Source organism: Salmo salar, chromosome 19 (genome assembly GCF_965601325.2).
Source record: "Salmo salar chromosome 19, fSalSal1, whole genome shotgun sequence".
NCBI lineage: Eukaryota > Metazoa > Chordata > Actinopteri > Salmoniformes > Salmonidae > Salmo > Salmo salar.
Window position 1 is genome coordinate 4,020,846 of NC_138309.1, and position 19,225 is coordinate 4,040,070.

The 19,225-nt window shown below is 40.7% G+C and overlaps 1 protein-coding gene across 5 annotated transcripts in view; it reads right to left on the reverse strand.

Moving 5' to 3' along the window:
* Positions 1 to 289: 289 nt before the first annotated feature.
* Positions 290 to 19,225, reverse strand: part of LOC106578301 (liprin-alpha-3) — a 75,822-nt gene continuing 56,886 nt past the window's right edge. For 3 of the 5 annotated variants that reach the window (XM_082965568.1, XM_082965570.1, XM_045701991.2), the window contains 10 exons: positions 17,232 to 17,432; positions 17,001 to 17,063; positions 16,489 to 16,515; positions 14,399 to 14,574; positions 10,597 to 10,694; positions 10,212 to 10,387; positions 6,198 to 6,266; positions 2,769 to 2,931; positions 2,554 to 2,621; positions 290 to 1,410 (listed from right to left, as the gene is read on the reverse strand). In XM_082965568.1, coding sequence (XP_082821694.1) covers positions 2,569 to 2,621; positions 2,769 to 2,931; positions 6,198 to 6,266; positions 10,212 to 10,387; positions 10,597 to 10,694; positions 14,399 to 14,574; positions 16,489 to 16,515; positions 17,001 to 17,063; positions 17,232 to 17,432 — 1,026 coding nt within the window. In that variant the 3' untranslated portion in view covers positions 290 to 1,410; positions 2,554 to 2,568. The other 2 variants (XM_082965569.1, XM_082965571.1) reach the window with 2 other exon arrangements.

Genomic DNA, 19,225 nt, shown 5'->3' on the forward strand with positions numbered 1-19,225 from the left:
AAAACTGGTTACAATGATGACATAATCCTGTGATTGAAAAAACTGTTTACGTTAACTTTTTTAAATCCAATGTATTTTCCATGTAGATTCCATGTCACAATATGTTGACAAATTACGTTGATTCAACCAATTTGTGCCCAGTGGGAACCTGATACAAGGGAAGGATAAAAAAAATAAAAAATCAAGAACACATCAAGTTCCTGTTGACCTTCCATAGGAAGGATTACATAACCTTATTTGGAAGAGGAATTATAATGCAGAACAAAAAATTAAACACTTAGTTTCCATCCATTTTTACAGGTATTTTTTAATTACAGCTTTTACAATCATTATTGTTATAATATTTTCAATTATCATCACTACTCTTCATTAATTTAAATCATAAGTTGTTTTAAAAATGTACATATACTTGTATATCTTAAATGTCCATAATTTAAAACACATTTACTTTAAACAAAAATTACAGTCTTAACTAAGTATTAAATGAACATACAGTTCAGACACACACCATTAAAAAAATTACACAAATAAAACACACATTTTACAAATTACCCGTACCCACGCTTTCATGTCATTACATGATTGATATCATTAATCTCACTCTAAAATGTTTTTGTTTTGGCATGCATATTAACAAACTTTTTTGTTGTTGGAACAGGATTTTGTCATAACGCACTTCACTCATTGTCCATTGTGCACCTCATGGTGTATGTTATGGCTTAAGAACATGATTCCATTCCCTCATATACTCTCCCTTCATAACTGTTTATAACCCTTATAACTTATTTCGTAACCTCCCTCTCCCTCTGTCCTAACACAGTGTTCCTCAACCTCTGGTCCATGGACCGACCAGTTCCTTGGATGATGCTGACTGGTCCCTCAGATGGTTAGCTGTACCTGATTTAGTCAGTTCTCAAGTGCTTGTTTTAATGTAAATGGTTCCCCAAGAGAGAAGGACCATAACTTGTGGGTCCTTAGGAAAGACCTTATCTTGCCTGTCCATGTTACAAAAAGGTTGAGAAACACGATCCCAATACTATGTTCTGAGATTTTAACAAATAGGGTATGCATGTTCTCTAGACAGTCCCAAAAAATCTGGGTCATCATTCTGTTGATCAGAATAGGAATGCAGTTTTACATCTCAAAGAAAGAGTCATTATGTCAGTCATTTCACACTCACAACTGAAGATGGGCGATGGAGTCACTTTCTACAGCATCAAACAGCTTCATGCCACAACTGTAGAGAGAGAGACATGGACATTCACTCTATTTTCACATCTTTTCATTCTCTCACATTGTCCTTGTTTCTTGAAGGATTCCAATTGAATTCTTGTTGTATGTGTTCTATTCTCCATTTTGTTGATGATCTTCATCTTATTGTTCTTAAACTGGGTAGATTTGTTTTGGACCCTAAAACAAAGACATGGTTGATAAATAATGAAGCAACCAAAAAATAACTACATTTCAGTATGGGTCGGCTCTTTTCTGAAATGTGTTTGGATGACGGAGAAGACTGAAATGACAAATGTGTTCTGATGACAGGACTGAAATATTTTTGGATGATGGCTCACTGAAATTAGTGGAATGTTTTTGGATAACTGATCTTTTTTTATTTTACTAGGCAGGTCAGTTAAGAACAAATTCTTATTTTCAATGACGGCCTAGGAACAGTGGGTTAACTGCCTTGTTCAGGGGCAGAACGACAGATTTGTACCTTGTCAGCTTGGGGATTTGAATTTGCAACCTTTCGATTGCTAATCCAACTGTAATTTCTGAAATTACATGTTTAGGTGATTGAAATTCAGACACTTACAGAAGGTGACACAAGCACCATTCTAAATGTAAAAAAGTTGATGCTTTGTTGAGCCAGGAATGACCATTGACTACTTTACAACCAGTGGTGGAAAAAGTACCCAATTGTCATACTTGAGTAAAAATAAAGATGCCTTAATAGAAAATGACTCAACTAAAAGTGTAAGACACCCAGTAAAATCCTACTTGAGTAAAAGTCTAAAAGTATTTGGTTTTAAATATACTTAGGTATATTTTTACAATTACATTAAATGTTATACTTAAGTATCAAAAGTAAAAGTTGGAATCATTTCACATTCCTTATATTAAGCAATCCAGATGGCACCATGTGCTTGTTTTTATAATTGACAGATAGCCAGGGGCACGCTCCAACACGCAGACATAATTTACAAACAAAGCATGTGTTAAGTGAGTCCGCCAGATCAGGGGCAGTAGGGATGACCAGGGATGTTCTCTTGATAAGTGTGTGAATTAGACCATTTTCCTGTCCTGCTAATAAGCATTCCAAATGTAGCAAGTACTTTCAGGTGTCAGGGAAAACATACGGAGTAAAAAGTACATACTTTCGATAAGAATGTAGTGAAATAAAAGTTGTCAAAAATATAAATAGTAAAGTACAGATACCCCAAAAAATGACTTAAGTAGTACTTTCAAGTATTTTTACTTCAGTACTTTACACCACTGTTTACAACTTTTTGTACACGTTTATGATATTATTTGGCAATTAAGTATTTTTCTCACCTGGTGTGCTTATCTCTAGCAGGAATATGTTCTCACTGACCCTGACTCACCCCTGGGCCCGGAGTTCACTGAAACAGATAGCATTACGATTTTAAATACCAGTCAATGACACGAGATTTCCAGTCAATAACACTGAAATGATTGGTAAGCATGGAACCAATGACTCAAATAGCAGGTACCCAGGGGGAAGGAGATGAAAGAGACGACCACCTCACCTTCACTTTGGACTTTCCTCAGGGTGACGGAGGGCGTGGAGATGGCGGAGGCACGGAAGTTGGCGGGTAACGTTTCCGAGGAATCAGAGGTCACGCCCCGGAGGTCCTTCTCTCTGAACATCTTTCTCCACGAGGGTGAACGAGTGAACGTCTTAGTGCCATCCTGTCAACGAGACAATATTGTATGATGATACAAGATTTACCAAGTGCTAGTCAGAAGTTTACATACACCTTAGCCAAAAACATTTAAACTCAGTTTTTCACAATTCCTGACATTTAATCCAAGTAAAACATTCCCTGTCTTAGGTCAGTTAGGATCACCACTTTATTTTAAGAATGTGAAATGTCAGAATATTAGAGAATTATTTATTTCAGCTTCTATTTCTTTCATCACATTCCCAGTGGGTCAGAAGTTTACATGCACTCAATTAGTATTTGGTAGCATTGTCTTTAAATTGTTTAACCCCTGTGCGGCCTCCGTCCCGTATGCGGGACAGACATCCAGCGAAAAATCCTATCTCCATTAGCATAACAACATTTAATAATTAAAAAAATAAAAATAAAAATTCAAATTATATCGTTTTATAGATACACCTCTCCTGAATCGAACCACGTTGTCCGATTTCAAAAAGGCTTTACAGCAAAAGCAAAACATTAGATTATGTTAGAGGAGTATATCGTAAAAGTAGCCACATAGCCATTTTCCGACCAACCACATGCATCACAAATAACCAAAAAACAGCTAAATGCAGCACTAACCTTTGACAATCTTCATCAGATGACACACCTAGGACATCATGTTACACAATACATGCATTCTTTTGTTCGATAAAGTTCATATTTATATATAAAAACAGCATTTTACATCGGTGCGTAACGTTGACTAACTATTTTCCCTCAAATGCATCCGATGAAACAGAGCTACAATTTACTAAATTACTATTCGAAAACATTTTTAAAATGTAATATTGTCATTCTAATATTTATAGATGAATATCTCTTGAAAGCACCTGTAATGCCAGATTTAAAAATAACTTTACTGGGTAATCATACTTTGCGATGAAAGGGGATGCGATACTCTGAAAAATAGGCTAACGTTACAGGTCAGCGCCATCTTGGAACAATCGCATATCACATCTAGTCTTGTATACTATTGTCAATAATCCCTTACCTTTGGTTGTCTTCATCAGAAAGCACTTCCAGGAATCCCAGGTCCACAACAAATGTATTTTCGTTCGAAAAAGTTAATCCATTATGTTCCATTAGCTTGTTCTTGTTAGCGCGTCTGAAGGCTGATCCAAATCCTCCGTCGGTCACGGGCCAGCCATTTCGACAAAAAGCATTTTTTCCCCATTTAGGTTCGTTCAAACATGTCAAACGTTGTATAACACATCTTCAGGGCGTTTTTCAACTAGAGAGCCAATAACATTCGAGGTGGACGATTGCATTGTTTCAAAACGTTTCGAAAGGGGAGGGTAACCAGGGGCGCCGGCGTCATAATGGTGATGGCCCTCTCCGTGTGACCACGTTCCACAGCGTCTCATTCATTCAGTTTTCACAGTAGGAGTCTCAAATCACTTTGTAAAGACTGGGGACATCTAGTGGAAGCAATAGGAAGTGCTCAATGAACCATAGCTCACGGTGTGATTAATAGGCAACGTGATGAAGTTGAGTTCGCTATTCAGAATTCCACTTCCTGTTTCGATCTGTCTCAGGGTTTTGACTGCCATATGAGTTCTGTTATACACAGACACCATTCAAACAGTTTTAGAAACTTTAGGGTGTTTTCTATCCACAAGTATTAATTCTATGCATATCCTAGCTTCTGAGTTTGAATAGGAGGCCGTTTAAAATGGGCACGATTTTTTAAAAAAAAATCGCTTTAGCGCCCCCCATCCTAGGGGAACGCCAAGAGGTTTTAACTTGGGTCAGACGTTTTGGGTAGCCTTCCACAAGCTTCCCACAATAAGTTGGGTGACTTTTGGCCCATTCCTCCTGAGAGAGCTGGTGTAACCGAGTCAGGCATGTAGGCCTCCTTGCTCACACGCACTTTTTCAGTTCTGCCCACAAATTTTCTATAGGGTTGAAGTCAGGGCTTTGTGATGGCCACTTGAATACCTTGACTTTGTTGTCCTTAAGCCATTTTGCCACAAGTTTGGAAGTATGCTTGGGGTCATCGTCCATTTGGAAGACCCATTTGAAACCAAGCTTTAACTTCCTGACTGATGTCTTGAGATGTTGCTTCAATATATACACATAATTGTCCTGCCTCATGATGCCATCTATTTTGTGAAGTGCACCAGTCCCTCCTGCAGCAAAGCACCCCAACAACATGATGCTGCCACCCCTGTGCTTCACAGTTGGGATGGTGTTCTTCGGCTTGCAAGCATCCCCCTTTTTCCTCCAAACATAATGATGGTCATTATGGCCAAACAGTTCTATTTTTGTTTCATCTGACCAGAGGACATTTCTCCAAAAAGTACAATCTTTGTCCCCATGTGCAGTTGCAAACCGTAGTCTGGCTTTTTTAATGGCAGTTTTGGAGCAGTGGCTTCTTCCTTGCTGAGTGGCCTTTCAGGTTATGTCGATATAGGGCTCGTTTTACTGTGGATATTAGATCATTTTGTACCTGTTTCCTCCAGCATCTTCACAAGGTCCTTTGCTGTTGTTCTGGGATTGATTTGCACTTTTTGCACCAAAGTACATTCATCTCTAGGAGACAGAACGCGTCTCCTTCCTGAGCGGTATGACGGCTGCGTGGTCCCATGGTGTTAATACTTGCATACTATTGTTTGTACAGATGAACGTGGTACCTTCAGGCGTTTGGAAATTGCTCCCAAGGATGAACCTGACTTGTGGAGGTCTACAATTTTGTTTCTGAGGTCTTGGCTGATTTCCTTTTGATTTTCACCTGATGTCAAGCAAAAGGGGCACTGAGTTTGATGGGAGGCCTTGAAATACATCCACAGGTACACCTCCAATTGCCTAACATGATGTCAATTAGCCTAACATGATGTCAATTAGCCTATCAGAAGCTTCTAAAGCCATTAGAATTTTCTGGAATTTTCCAAGCTGTTTAAAGGCACAGTCAACTTAGTGTATGTCAACTTCTGACCCACTGGAATTGTGATACAGAGAATTATAAGTGAAATAATCTGTCTGTAAACAACTGTTGGAAAAATGACTTTGTCATGCACAAAGTAGATATCCTAACCAACTTGCCAACAGCATGTGGGGAGAAATACAAGCACATGGTTCCCAGTTAATGTTGGTAGAAACAAAATGCCTTTCTTCATGAGCAATAGCCTTCGGCAGGCAACTATCCATCTACCATTTCATAAAGATTGTAACGCTTGCTTGTATGAGTCATTAACATTGAGCAAAACTTTATTGATGTTTTCATTGGCATTCTTTTATTATTATTTTTACCTCATCTGGTCTTCTCTCAGTTCCAATGGAGATGAGAGCATTGTACTCCTTCTCCAGCATCTGCCTCGCCTGGGAGAGAAAGAATGAGTGTTAAGATTATCAAGGGAATTTATTGATTACATTGAATTACAAAACAGTTGTAAATGAAGTAGGTTGGTGATTGTGGTGAACGATGGTTGTTCTGATTAGACTACGATAGTAGAATGGGGAATGCCTGTGCTCTGATTGGATAGCGGTCAGCCCGTCGGCATGGCTGGATTTTAGAGAACATTTTAGAGGACCCCATCTTGGCTGTGTAGAGACTTTTTTTTAAATTTAAGGACATTTTCTGCAATTCTACAAGTTTCTCAATGGAGTTGAAAGAAACTGTGTCAGTTTTAAAGGTGTGATATGCAGAAATCGCATCACCATTTCCTGGTTAAAAAAATTCTTATAGTTTGCCTAATTTCAATTTGTGTGACAAAATAAGCAACAAAAACAAATATATGAATCATTGTACCATTTAAATTGCTGTGAAAAATATTTTAACTAAAAACATTGTATTTTCAGCTTGTTTGAAGCTGGTGTACAAAAGTACCAAAGTACGAGAGTAAAAGATGCAAAAACTAAACATAAGAATGGTAAGCATAGAATATGCACAATGAACACATCTACCGCTTCTTAGACTTGCTTTCAATGAGAATGACAGATCTATAACTCACATTTCTATATGAATTGAAAGGTGAAATGAAAGGTCACCCAAAAAGTTACATATTGCAGCTTTAAAGTAAATGCCTTAGCTTTTATTTTGGTGATTGTTAGTTCTTAAACATATTATTAAAATATATATTTTATTATCTTTGTCTGGTTTTAGTCATTTAAGTTTACACTGAAAGCATTTTTCCATCATAAAATAAATATGAAAACTTCGACGGCCCGTCCAAGGATTTCCATGGCAGAAAAATCTCTGGTGGTGAGTACTTGCATGTTCTGATTGGACTACTGTACACACATGCTGGGTTGTTTGTATGATCCAACTGCTGGGTTGCAGGCATTGGGCCACTTAGTTGGGTTGTTTACTTTAAAAAGAGCAAGGTTGGGTTATTGATGCTGATAGACCGTAGGCGTGGCTTAGCAGGGGCGTGGCTTTCAGGAAGTTTTTGGCCACACATGAGTGCAAATGTGATTCCGGTTAATCTGAACACTAATGCTTTTATAGCTTTAAGGGTTACACAAGTGTATGAGTCAAAAGCCTATGCATATCCGAATGTTGGGATAGTTACCACTTTGTTACAATATTAAAATACTATTGATATTAATTTCATATTAGAATATGGAAAGATTAAAAATATTCAAGGAAAATTGAAATTTGCAGTGTACAAACTTAACATGATGAACAGGACTAACATTTACTCTCACGGGTGGGCAAAAATAACTGCCTGAAAGCCACGCCTGCAAATTACCTATGGATTAGAATAAAAAAGGGTTTGTGCTATCCTTGGGATGTCCCTACCCTAACCTTAACGATTTTAAATTTCAACTGCCATGGGGTGACGTCAGCGTTGGGACGTCCCAAGGATTCCTGATAGCAAAGACCAATAAAAATGTGAATAGCAGCAGTCTTACCCCTAACCAATTCTGCCATAGTTTTTTTTACGCTGTTCTTAATTTTTTTTGTACATAATGTCTTCACCATCATTTCCTATGACCAAAAACAGCTTACTCATTCACTGTATTTATTCCTCGAGTCTATTTTAATTTTCTATTTTTTATCCTTAACTCTGCATTGTAGGAAAATAACCATAAGTAAGCATTTTACTGTTAGTCTACATCTGTTGTTTACGAAGCTTGTGACAAATACAATTTGAATGGATAAAGCCATCGATAACGGGACACCATTCATTCCTATGTGAAGACTCAATAGTGCATTGAAGCCAAATGAAGTCGGTTAAGATGGCGTCTCATGGAGACATACCATGCACAGTTTGAGCTACTCCAGGAAGTGATGTGGCAGGCTAGCTCAGTGCTTCACCTCTCACTGAGTAACTCAAGTTGAAGGCTGACCGGGGTACTGCAGGCTGCCATTAGCAACTAAATTATAACTTCTTCTGTGTGCGATTTTAAAATAATAACTTAAAGGACATAGGCCAGTTTATTAAGTACACCATCCACGGTCACGGAAATTATTATTTCTACAGACAGTGAGTCACGTGGCTGTGCCTTGCTATACAAAGCAGGCAGACAGGCATCAAGGCATTCAGTTACCATTCGATTGAATGGGCAAAATGAGTGACCTAAGCGACTTTGAGCGTGGTATGATCGATGGTGCCAGGCGTGCTGGATCCAGTATCTCAGAAACAGCCACCCTCCTGGGCTTTTCACACACGAGTGTCTAGGGTTTACAGAGAATGGTGTGACAAAAAATAAATAATCATCCAGTCAGCGGCAGTCCTGTGGGCGAAAACAGCTCATTGATGAGTGAGGTCGAAAGAGAATGGCAAGAATTGTGCAAGCTAACAGGTGGGCCACGAACAGGCAGGCAAATAAATGCGCAGTACAACAGTGGTTTGCAGAACGACATCTCAGAACGCACAACTGGTCGATCCTTTCTATGGATCAGCTATTGCGGCAGACGACCACAACGGGTTCCACCACTATCAGCTAAAAACAAGAAGTGGCTCCAGTGGGCACACGATCACCAACACTGGACAATTGGACGGTTTCTGTTGTGTCATGTTGATGGCAGAGTCATGATTTGGCGTAAGCAGCATGAGTCCATGGTGTACTGGTGTGGGGAATGTTTTCATGGCAGACATTAGGTCCCTTGATACCAATTGAGCAACGAATGTTTTCAACACCTTGTAGAATCCATGCACCGAAGATTTCAGGCTATCTGGAGGCAAAAGGTGGTCTGACCCGGAAGAAGACGGGTGTACTTAATACACTGTCAGGTGACTGTACATCTGGTGTATTAGAAGCTATTATTGGTACCATGACTGTGTTCAAAAACTTTACACAAACATTTACCACGAAGTTTGAAATTTTTCCATTCACTATAACGGGATCCTGTTTTCTGCTAACGATTCCTGCAGTACCGCGGTTGGCTTTGAACTTCCGTGGCTTCAATGAGAGGGGGCAGTCATTCACCCCTGGGTCAACCCAGCATGAAAGTGATGGTTAAATTAGCCTATGTTTGTGTAATCCAAACATATTGGGTTATTCACACAACACAACTGGCTAGGTCAAAATAACCCAGTGTGTGTTCTGTCCAATATTTACCCGAATATCCGAACAGAGATTATTCCATTACTTGTGAGAGTATATCTTTTTTTATTTCAAAAATGTATTATACTTTTTATTTTTATTAAAAGGCTTTGACTAAAATTGTATTATCTATGTGACATTGCTACATGCAAGGAAAGACCATGACATTGCAAAATGTTTATAAAACAGTTTTGATGACAGTTTTTATGAGTGTGCCCATAAAAAAAGACTTACCGGCAGCCTACACACTTTTCACGCGTGTAGCTTGTTATTGTCAGTCAATCAAAACAGCTTTACTGTCAGAGGCTCTATGTGTAGCAGTGAATGATCATCCAATAGGTAGGCTGTTGTTTAATATGAATGGAGTTGTTGGCCGGGGAGCGCAGCAAAATAGCCTCAATTAGCCTTGCTAGCTAGCTGGCTAACTTAGCTGGCTAGTGTAGCTAGCTAGCTTCTTTACTTCAATTTGATGCAGTCAAGACAGACACTACCAGATGAGATGATAAACTTGTTGCTGCAATAGGTTGTCTAACTTGCGCGAGTTGGTTTGGCTACTTTCTCTCTCCGTTCTGTGCTGAAATAAGCAGAGTACACCTCTTGAGTCGCACGAGCAAGTCCCCATTGAAGTTTAAAATGTATTTAGACTATCCGGATATCATGATATTATTCGAATAGTGAAATTATTTCAAAAGCCCATCCCTAGCATTGGGTTAGCAAACTGGGTCGTTTTTAACCCAGCATTTTTTGGAGTGTAGCAGGAAGGGAAGGTACCTGTGTGTTCTGATTGGGCATCTGGAGGAGCAGGGCTAGGTCGGTGTAATCAAACGTGTCATCCAGGGCTAGGAGGGCCCCATGGACCCCACTCTCTGTGAGATTATCTGCAAACTCCTTTAGCCCAATGGCCTGGACCCAACACATCACTCGATCATTGGACCATACCATCACATCTAGGAGGCGAACAGAAAGAGGCAGCTACTGTAGTACAATAACAATCAAGTGGGGTTACAAATACAGTGAACATTTGCATTTGAGAGACAAAGAATATGGCGACGTTATAGCCCAAGTTACCCGTTTTATTTGCAAGACAACAATCATTGGCAATATCAGACGAGCCCCCAAATACGTTATGGTTCAAGATACCTGTACGTATGCTCACCTTGGTTCTGATGTTGGTTCTCATCCCTCCTCCTTTCAAGCTCCTTCCTGTCATAGTTCAAACGCTTCAAGCACATGATGCCATAATGCAGACTGACCCTGAGAGAGAGAAAGAGAGGGAGAAAGAGAGCGAAAAGAGCATTATTGTTGATGTCCTCACAACCAAACACACAAACACATTAAAAACCCTGATGCAGAGAATCTGGAGAAAAGAAAAAACGTGAGAAGGGGAGACCAGGGTTGGTTGTCACAGTGCTAATTACTCCCAATCTAAATGTCACTCAATATTTTTAAGGTTAAAATATGTAAATTCTTTGAAAGAACTCAAGACACCTGGTCAATTCATGTCAACATGACATGCATCCAGTAACTAGCATCTTAATTAGCATGGGGGGGTAGTGGTTGGGGATGGTTGTCACACGGAATATGGGGTTGGTTGTCACTATCAACTCCATTATAGTAAATCCAAAGCTCTTTTGTGCATGTGCTATAAAGAGCTCCCTTTGTTGCCCCTCTCTCACACATTTGTTTCTGTCACACACCCACATGTGCAAAGACACGCATACACTCACACATTTACTAAAAAGGTAATTTGTTATTCTCACAGCCTAAAATGATGAATTTTGTTAGCCTTTCTTTGATCGAATGATATTCCTATTTTTTTTGTATGCTATATTGCTTTATTTCCTGTAACAAAAGGTATACGCTTCTAGCAAAAACCAACCCCATACTGTGTGACATCCTCCCACAATGGGGCTGGTTGTCACAAGTGGACAGTGTTTGATGGCTTATGGAATAAGATATGAGGATAAAAATGGTCCCCCGTTTCAAATCAAGTCCTTGGTCTTTCTCCTGATATTGAAAAAAATTATTGTAAGATTCACTACATAACCAAAAATATGTGGACACCTGCTCGTCGATCATCTCATAATATCATTCCACTAGATGTTGGAACATTGTTGCAGGGACTTGCTTCAATTTAGCCACAAGAGCATTAGTGAGGTCACGCACTGATGTTGGGTGATTAGGCCTGGCTTGCAGTTGGCGTTCCAATTCATCCCAAAGGTATTCGAGGGGGTTGAGGTCAGGGCTCTGTGCAGGCCAGTCAAGTTCTTCCACACCGATCTCAACAAACCATTTCTATATGGACCTCGCTTAGTGCACGGGGGCATTGTCATGCTGAAACGGGACTGGGCCTTCCCCAAACTGTTGGCACAAAGATGGAAGCACAGAATCGTCTAGAATGTCATTGTATGCTGTAGCGTTAAGATTTCCCTTCAATGGAACTAAGGTGCCTAGGCCGAAATATGAAAAATAGCTGCTCCAGAGTCCAATGGCGACAAGCTTTACACAACTCCAGCCGACGCTTGGCATTGTGCATGGTGAGGCTTTTTCATGAAAACCCATTTCATGACGCTCCCGACGGACAGTTCTTGTGCTGACGTTCCAAACTGCCTCTGGAAGCAACTTGGTAGTGAGTGTTGCAACCGAGGACAGACCATTTAAACGCGTTATGCACTTCAGCAGTCCCGTCCTGTGAGCTTGTCTGGCTATCACTTCTCGGCAAAGCCGTTGATGCTCCTAGACGTTTCCATTTCACAATAACAGCACTTACAGTTGACCGGGGCAGCTCTGGCAGAGCAGAAATTTGACGAACTCACTTGTTGGAAAGGTGGCATCCTATGACGGTGCCACGTTGAAAGTCAATGAGCTCTTCAGTAAGGCCATTCTACTGCCAATGTTTGTCTATGGAGATTGCATGGCAGTGTGCTCAATTTTATACACCTGTCAGCAAAAGGTGAGGCTGAAGTAGCCGAATCCACTAATTTGAAGAGGTGTCCACATACGTTTGTATATATAGTGCATACTGGTGCTAAGAAATACACACAAGAGTAAAACGTGTGACAACCAACCCCTTCTCCTCTAGAGAAGAGGAACAAAAGAGATGATGATAAGAAATACATGTAAAAACCATTGAAATATGTACATTGAGGGAAAAAAGTATTTGATCCCCTGCTGATTTTGTACGTTTGCCCACTGACAAAGAAATGATCAGTCTATAATTTTAATGGTAGGTTTATTTGAACAGTGAGAGACAGAATAACAACAACAAAAAATCCAGAAAAACGCATGTCAAAAATGTTATAAATTGATTTGCATTTTAATGAGGGAAATAAGTATTTGACCCCCTCTCAATCAGAAAGATTTCTGGCTCCCAGGTGTGTTCTATACAGGTAACGAGCTGAGATTAGGAGCACACTCTTAAAGGGAGTGCTCCTAATCTCAGCGTGTTACCAGTATAAAAGACACCTGTCCACAGAAGCAATCAATCAATCAGGTTCCAAACTCTCCACCATGGCCAAGACCAAAGACCTCTAAGGATGTCAGGGACAAGATTGTAGACCTACACAAGGCTGGAATGGGTTACAAGACCATCGCCAAGGAGCTTGGTGAGAAGGTGACAACAGTTGGTGCATTTATTCGCAAATGGAATCTCCCTCGGCCTGGGGCTCCATGCAAGATCTCACCTCGTGGAGTTGCAATGATCATGAGAACTGTGAGAAATCAGCCCAGAACTACACGGGAGGATCTTGTCAATGATCTCAAGGCAGCTGGGACCATAGTCACCAAGAAAACAATTGGTAACACACTACGCCGTGAAGGACTGAAATCCTGCAGCGCCCGCAAGGTCCCCCTGCTCAAGAAAGCACATATACATGCCCGTCTGAAGTTTGCCAATGAACATCTGAATAATTCAGAGGACAACTGGGTGAAAGTGTTGTGGTCAGATGAGACCAAAATGGAGGTTTTTGGCATCAACTCAACTCGCTGTGTTTGGAGGAGGAGGAATGCTGCCTATGACCCCAAGAACACCATCCCCACCGTCAAACATGGAGATGGAAACATTATGCTTTGGGGGTGTTTTTCTGCTAAGGGGACAGGACAACTTCACCGCATCAAAGGGACGATGGACGGGTCCATGTACCGTCAAATCTTGGGTGAGAACCTCCTTCCCTCAGCCAGGGCATTGAAAATGGGTCGTGGATGGGTATTCCAGCATGACAATGACCCAAAACACACGGCCAAGGCAACAAAGGAGTGGCTCAAGAAGAAGCACATTAAGGTCCTGGAGTGGCCTAGCCAGTCTCCAGACCTTAATCCCATAGAAAATCTTTGGAGGGAGCTGATGGTTCGAGTTGCCAAACGTCAGCCTTGAAACCTTAATGACTTGGAGAAGATCTGCAAAGAGGAGTGGGACAAAATCCCTCCTGAGATGTGTGCAAACCTGGTGGCCAACTACAAGAAACATTGACCAACGTGATTGCCAACAAGGGTTTTGCCGCCAAGTACTAAGTCATGTTTTGCAGAGGGGTCAAATACTTAGTTCCCTCATTAAAATGCAAATCATTTTATAACATTTTTGACATGAGTTTTTCTGGATTTTTTGTTGTTATTCTGTCTCTCACTGTTCAAATAAACCTACCATTAAAATTATAGACTGATCATTTCTTTGTCAGTGGGCAAATGTACAAAATCAGCAGGGGATCAAATACTTTTTACCCCTCACTGTTAACTAAGCAGAGGACACTAGATAAGATGCCCTTTGGTATTGTACATTTATTATTCCCATCCCACTACTCGTCTTTGCTGTTGATGATCAGAATTGTATTTGTTTTCACGCAGCACATAAATTAAGGAAGCAGATGTGCCAAATCAATACCAAGATTTTGGCATGAATCTGCTTCCATACATGGAATGCCCTTCGATGACAGCAAAGATTTATTGAAACTATTTGAACCAACCTGTGGAAGCTGTCCACCATTTTAAGCTGTCCTCTAAGCTCCTTCTTGGTGAGGTGGTCCAGCATGCGAGCGTCCACCAGAGACTCCATGAAGTAGGAACGGTACTGGGGCAGACCCAGGCTGGGCAACCACTCATTCCCTACCCACTCATGATTCATGTCCCCGTAGGCCAGGATCTAGGGGGGGGGAGAGAAAAGGGGTGTTGGGATACAAAACATAGGAGGGGAAAGAGGGAGGTGGGATAAGAAAAAGTGGGTAAGAGAGAGCACCAGACAGTGAGAATCGATGTCCTCTGAGAGACAATTTATTTAAATTTACTAAATTTCCTTCCAAAATCTTATCTGAGAATAGATAAAAGAATTTAAAGGAACATTTGGATTTGGGATATACAGTTGAAGTCAGAGGTTTACATACACTTAGGTTGGAGTCATTAAAACTCATTTGTCAACCACTCCACAAATTTCTTGTTAACAAACTATAGTTTTGCAACTCTACTTTGTGCATGACAAGTAATTTTCCCAACAATTGTTTACAGACAGATTATTTCACTTATAATTCACTGTATCACAATTCCAGTGGGTGAGAAGTTTACATACACTAAATTGACTGTGCCTTTAAACAGCTTGGAAAAATCCAGAAAATAATGTCATGGCTTTGGAAGCTTCTGATAGGCCTTGAAATACATCCACAGGTACACCTCCAATTGACTCAAATTATGTCAATTAGCCTATCTTCAAATTCAGTGCCTCTTTGCTTGACATTATGGGAAAATCAAAAGAAATCAGCCAGGACCTCAGAAAAAACAATTGTAGACCTCCACAAGTATGGTTCATCCATGGGAGCAATTTCCAAACGCCTGAAGGTACCACGTTCATCTGTACAAACAATAGTACGCAAGTATAAACACCATGGGACCACGCAGGTCATTCCGCTCAGGAAGGAGACACGTTCTGTCTCCTAGAGATGAATGTACTTTGGTGTGAAAAGTGCAAATCAATCCCAGAACAACAGCAAAGGATCTGGTGAAGATGCTGGAGGAAACAGGTACAAAAGTATCTATATCCACAGTAAAACGAGTCCTATATCGACATAACCTGAAATGCCGGTCAGCAAGGAAGAAGCCACTGCTCCAAAACCGCCATAAAAAAAGCCAGACTACGGTTTGCAACTGCACATGGGGACAAAGATTGTACTTTTTGGAGAAATGTCCTCTGGTCTGATGAAACAAAAATAGAACTGTTTGGCCATAATGACCATCGTTTTGTTTGGAGGAAAAAGGGGGATGCTTGCAAGCTGAAGAACACCATCCCAACCGTGAAGCATGGGGGTGGAAGCATCATGTTGTGGGGGTGCTTTGCTGCAGGAGGGACTGGTGCACTTCACAAAATAGATGGCATCATGAGCTAGGAAAATTATGTGGATATATTGAAGCAACAGCAAGACATCAGTCAGGAAGTTAAAGCTTGGTCGCAAATGGGTCTTCCAAATGGACAATGACCCCAAGCATACTTCCAAAGTTGTGGCAAAATGGCTTAAGGACAACCAAGTCAAGGTATTGGAGTGGCCATCACAAAGCCCTGACCTCAATCCTATAGAAAATGTGTGGGCAGAACTGAAAAAGCATGTGCGAGCAAGGAGGCTTACAAACCTGACTCAGTTACACCAGCTCTGTCAGGAGGAATGGACCAAAATTCACCCAACTTCCTGTGGGAAGCTTATGGAAGGCTACCCGAAACGTTTGACCCAAGTTAAATAATTTAAAGGCAATGCTACCAAATACTAATTGAGTGTATGTAAACTTCTGACCCACTGGGAATGTGATGAAAGAAATAAAAGCTGAAAGAAATAATTCTCTCTACTATTATTCTGACATTTCACATTCTTAAAATAAAGTGGTGATCCTAACTGACCTAAGACAGGGAATGTTTTACTTGGATTAAATGTCAGGAATTGTGAAAAACTGAGTTTAAATGTATTTGCCAAGGTGTATGTAAACTTCCGACTTCAGCTGTATGGTCTGTTTGCAATGTGATATAATCAATATAGTTTTGCTGATCCTAACAATGATATTAACGACAAAAACAACTCACCTGGTCCCAGCTGAACTCCTTCACTTCCTTCAGTGGAGGCAAAGGAAAGAGAAAAAAAGGATAGATATGGAGGGAGAGGGAGGGAGAAGGAACGATTGCCAGAATGGTAAATGGCAGGAGGCATTATGGAGAGGAGAAGATATAAGGAAGGAGGGGCGGAAGGAGGAATAGTTTGTTAGTGAAGGAAAATTAGTTGGACAAACACTAAATTCAAAGAGAAATTGGGGGAGTAGTGGGGGAAAGGTGCAGCAATACATGCCTAATCAGAGACAAAGACAAAGAAAACAAATGATAAATGGCATTTCATTCAGCATAGTCTCAAGTTGCCTGATGATTTTAAGCCAGTTAAATGTGTACCATACAATCTTATACAGTTTCAAATTAATACACTATCGTTAGATAATTGAGTTGAACGAAATGTCTTCATTTGTTGAACATAGATTTAATCACTTTTGAAATAAGATACTTTCTAGGAGAATTTAAAGCAAATACAAAAATACAAAACAGCTTACTGGTTTTATGGCAGCGGTCAGTGACTCCATTTCTGCATGAGTCATCCAGATATTACTGGTCGACTGTGATGTCATTGAGGACAATTTGAGATTGAGATTGGAAAAGAATAAATGATTACAGTTTGAATACATTTTCACTCAGACATATTCAAACTACTGGATGTGTAGCAAGTATGTTACTGAACATATGCTAATGTTTGTGTGCAGGGTATTACGTATTGTATCACTTACAGAGTGTGTGCTGGCCGGTGCCGAGGGGCTGGTGAGGGACACCATCTCCTGAATTGCCAGGCGCAGTTTAAGGCGGTGCAGGGGGTTACTGATGCCAATCTCCCGCTGGATCTCTGTGTCCGACAGGTTGGACATAATGGCACCGCTCTTCACATTGGCACGACACGCAGCCACATACCAGGCGGGCATGCCCACCCACAACTAAGACGAGGGAGACAGAAAATGGGAATATTTACACACATAACCTGCCGATAAGGCTGAATTGAATTAAATAATATGTTCATCATCATGTACAATAACAGTAAAGAAGTTGACACACCTACTCATTCAATGGTTTTTCTTTATTTTTACTATTCCCTACACTGCAGAATTATAATGAAGACATCAAAACTATGAAATAACAAATATGGGATCATCTGGTAACCTAAAAGGCGTTAAACATATCAAAATACATTTTATATTTGAGATTCTTCAAATAGCCACTCTTTGCCTTGATGACAGCTTTGCACACTCTTGGCATTCTCTCAACCAGCTTCATGAGGTAGTCACCTGGAATGCATTTCAATTAACAGGCGGGCCTTGTTAAAAGTTAATTGGTGGAATTTCTTTCCTTCTTAATGCCTTTGAGCCAATCAGTTGTGTTGTGACAAGGTAGGGGTGGTATACAGAAGATAGCCCTATTTGGTAAAAGACCAAGTTCATATTATGGCAAGAACAGCTCAAATAAGCAAAGAGAAACGACAGTCCATCATTACTTTAGGACATGAAGGTCAGTCAACACTGGCTCTCCAGAGTTACCTCTGCTGCAGAGGATAAGCTCATTAAAGTTAACTGCAACTCAGATTGCAGCCCAAATAAATGCTTCACAGAGTTCGAGTAACAGACATCACTTAATGCAAGATGGCGCCAACAGAGATGGTCGCCTCGCTTCAGGTCCTTAGGAAACTATGCAGTTATGTTTTTATAATGTATTAGTTTATGCATTATTTCTTACATTGTTAGCCCAGGAAATCTCAAGTGTTATTACATACAGCCGGGAAGAACTATTGGATATAAAAGCGATGACAACTTACCAACATTACGACCAGGAATAAGTCTTTCCTGAAGCGGATCCTTTGTTCGGAACCTTCACCCTGGACATGGAATCTTATCCCAGAAGCTGACCCAAAACAACGCGGTCGCCGCAGGAGAGGCAGACGGAGCGGCCTACTGGTCAGACTCAGAAAGCGAGCACACCATCCACTGCTCCCAAGCATATTACTCGGCAATGTCCCAATCTCTAGATAACAAGGTAGACGAATTTAGGACGCAAGTTGCCTTCCAGAGAGACATCAGTGATTGTAACATTCTCTGTTTCACGGAAATATGGCTCACTCGGGATATGTTGTCAGAGTCGCTACAGTCACCCGGTTTCTTCATGCATCGCGCAGACAGAAACAAACATCTCTCTGGTAAGAAGAAGTGCAGGGGTGTATGCCTTATGATTATCGACTCATGGTGTAATCACAACAACATACAGGAACTTAAGTCATTTTGTTCACCTGACCTAGACCTTACAATCAAATGCCGACCGCATTATCTTCCAAGAGAATGCTCTTCGATTTCGATTATAGTCACAGCCGTGTATAGCCCCCCCCCCAAAGCAGATACCTCGTCGGCCCTGAAAGAACTTCACTAGACTCTATGTAAACTGGAAACCATACATCCTGAGGCTGCATTTATTGTAGCCGGGGATTTTAACAAAGCTAACCTGAGAACGAGACTTCCTAAATTCTATCAGCATATCGAATTCGTGACACGAGCTGGTATCATTCTGGATCATTGCTAGTCTAACTTCTGTGATGCATACAAAGCCTTCCCCTGCCCTGCCTTCGGCAAATCTGACCATGACTCCATTTTGTTGCTCCCATCCTATAGACAGAAACTAAAACAGGAAATGCCCATGCTCAGGTCCGTCCAACGCTGGTCTGACCAATAGGATTCCACGCTTCAGG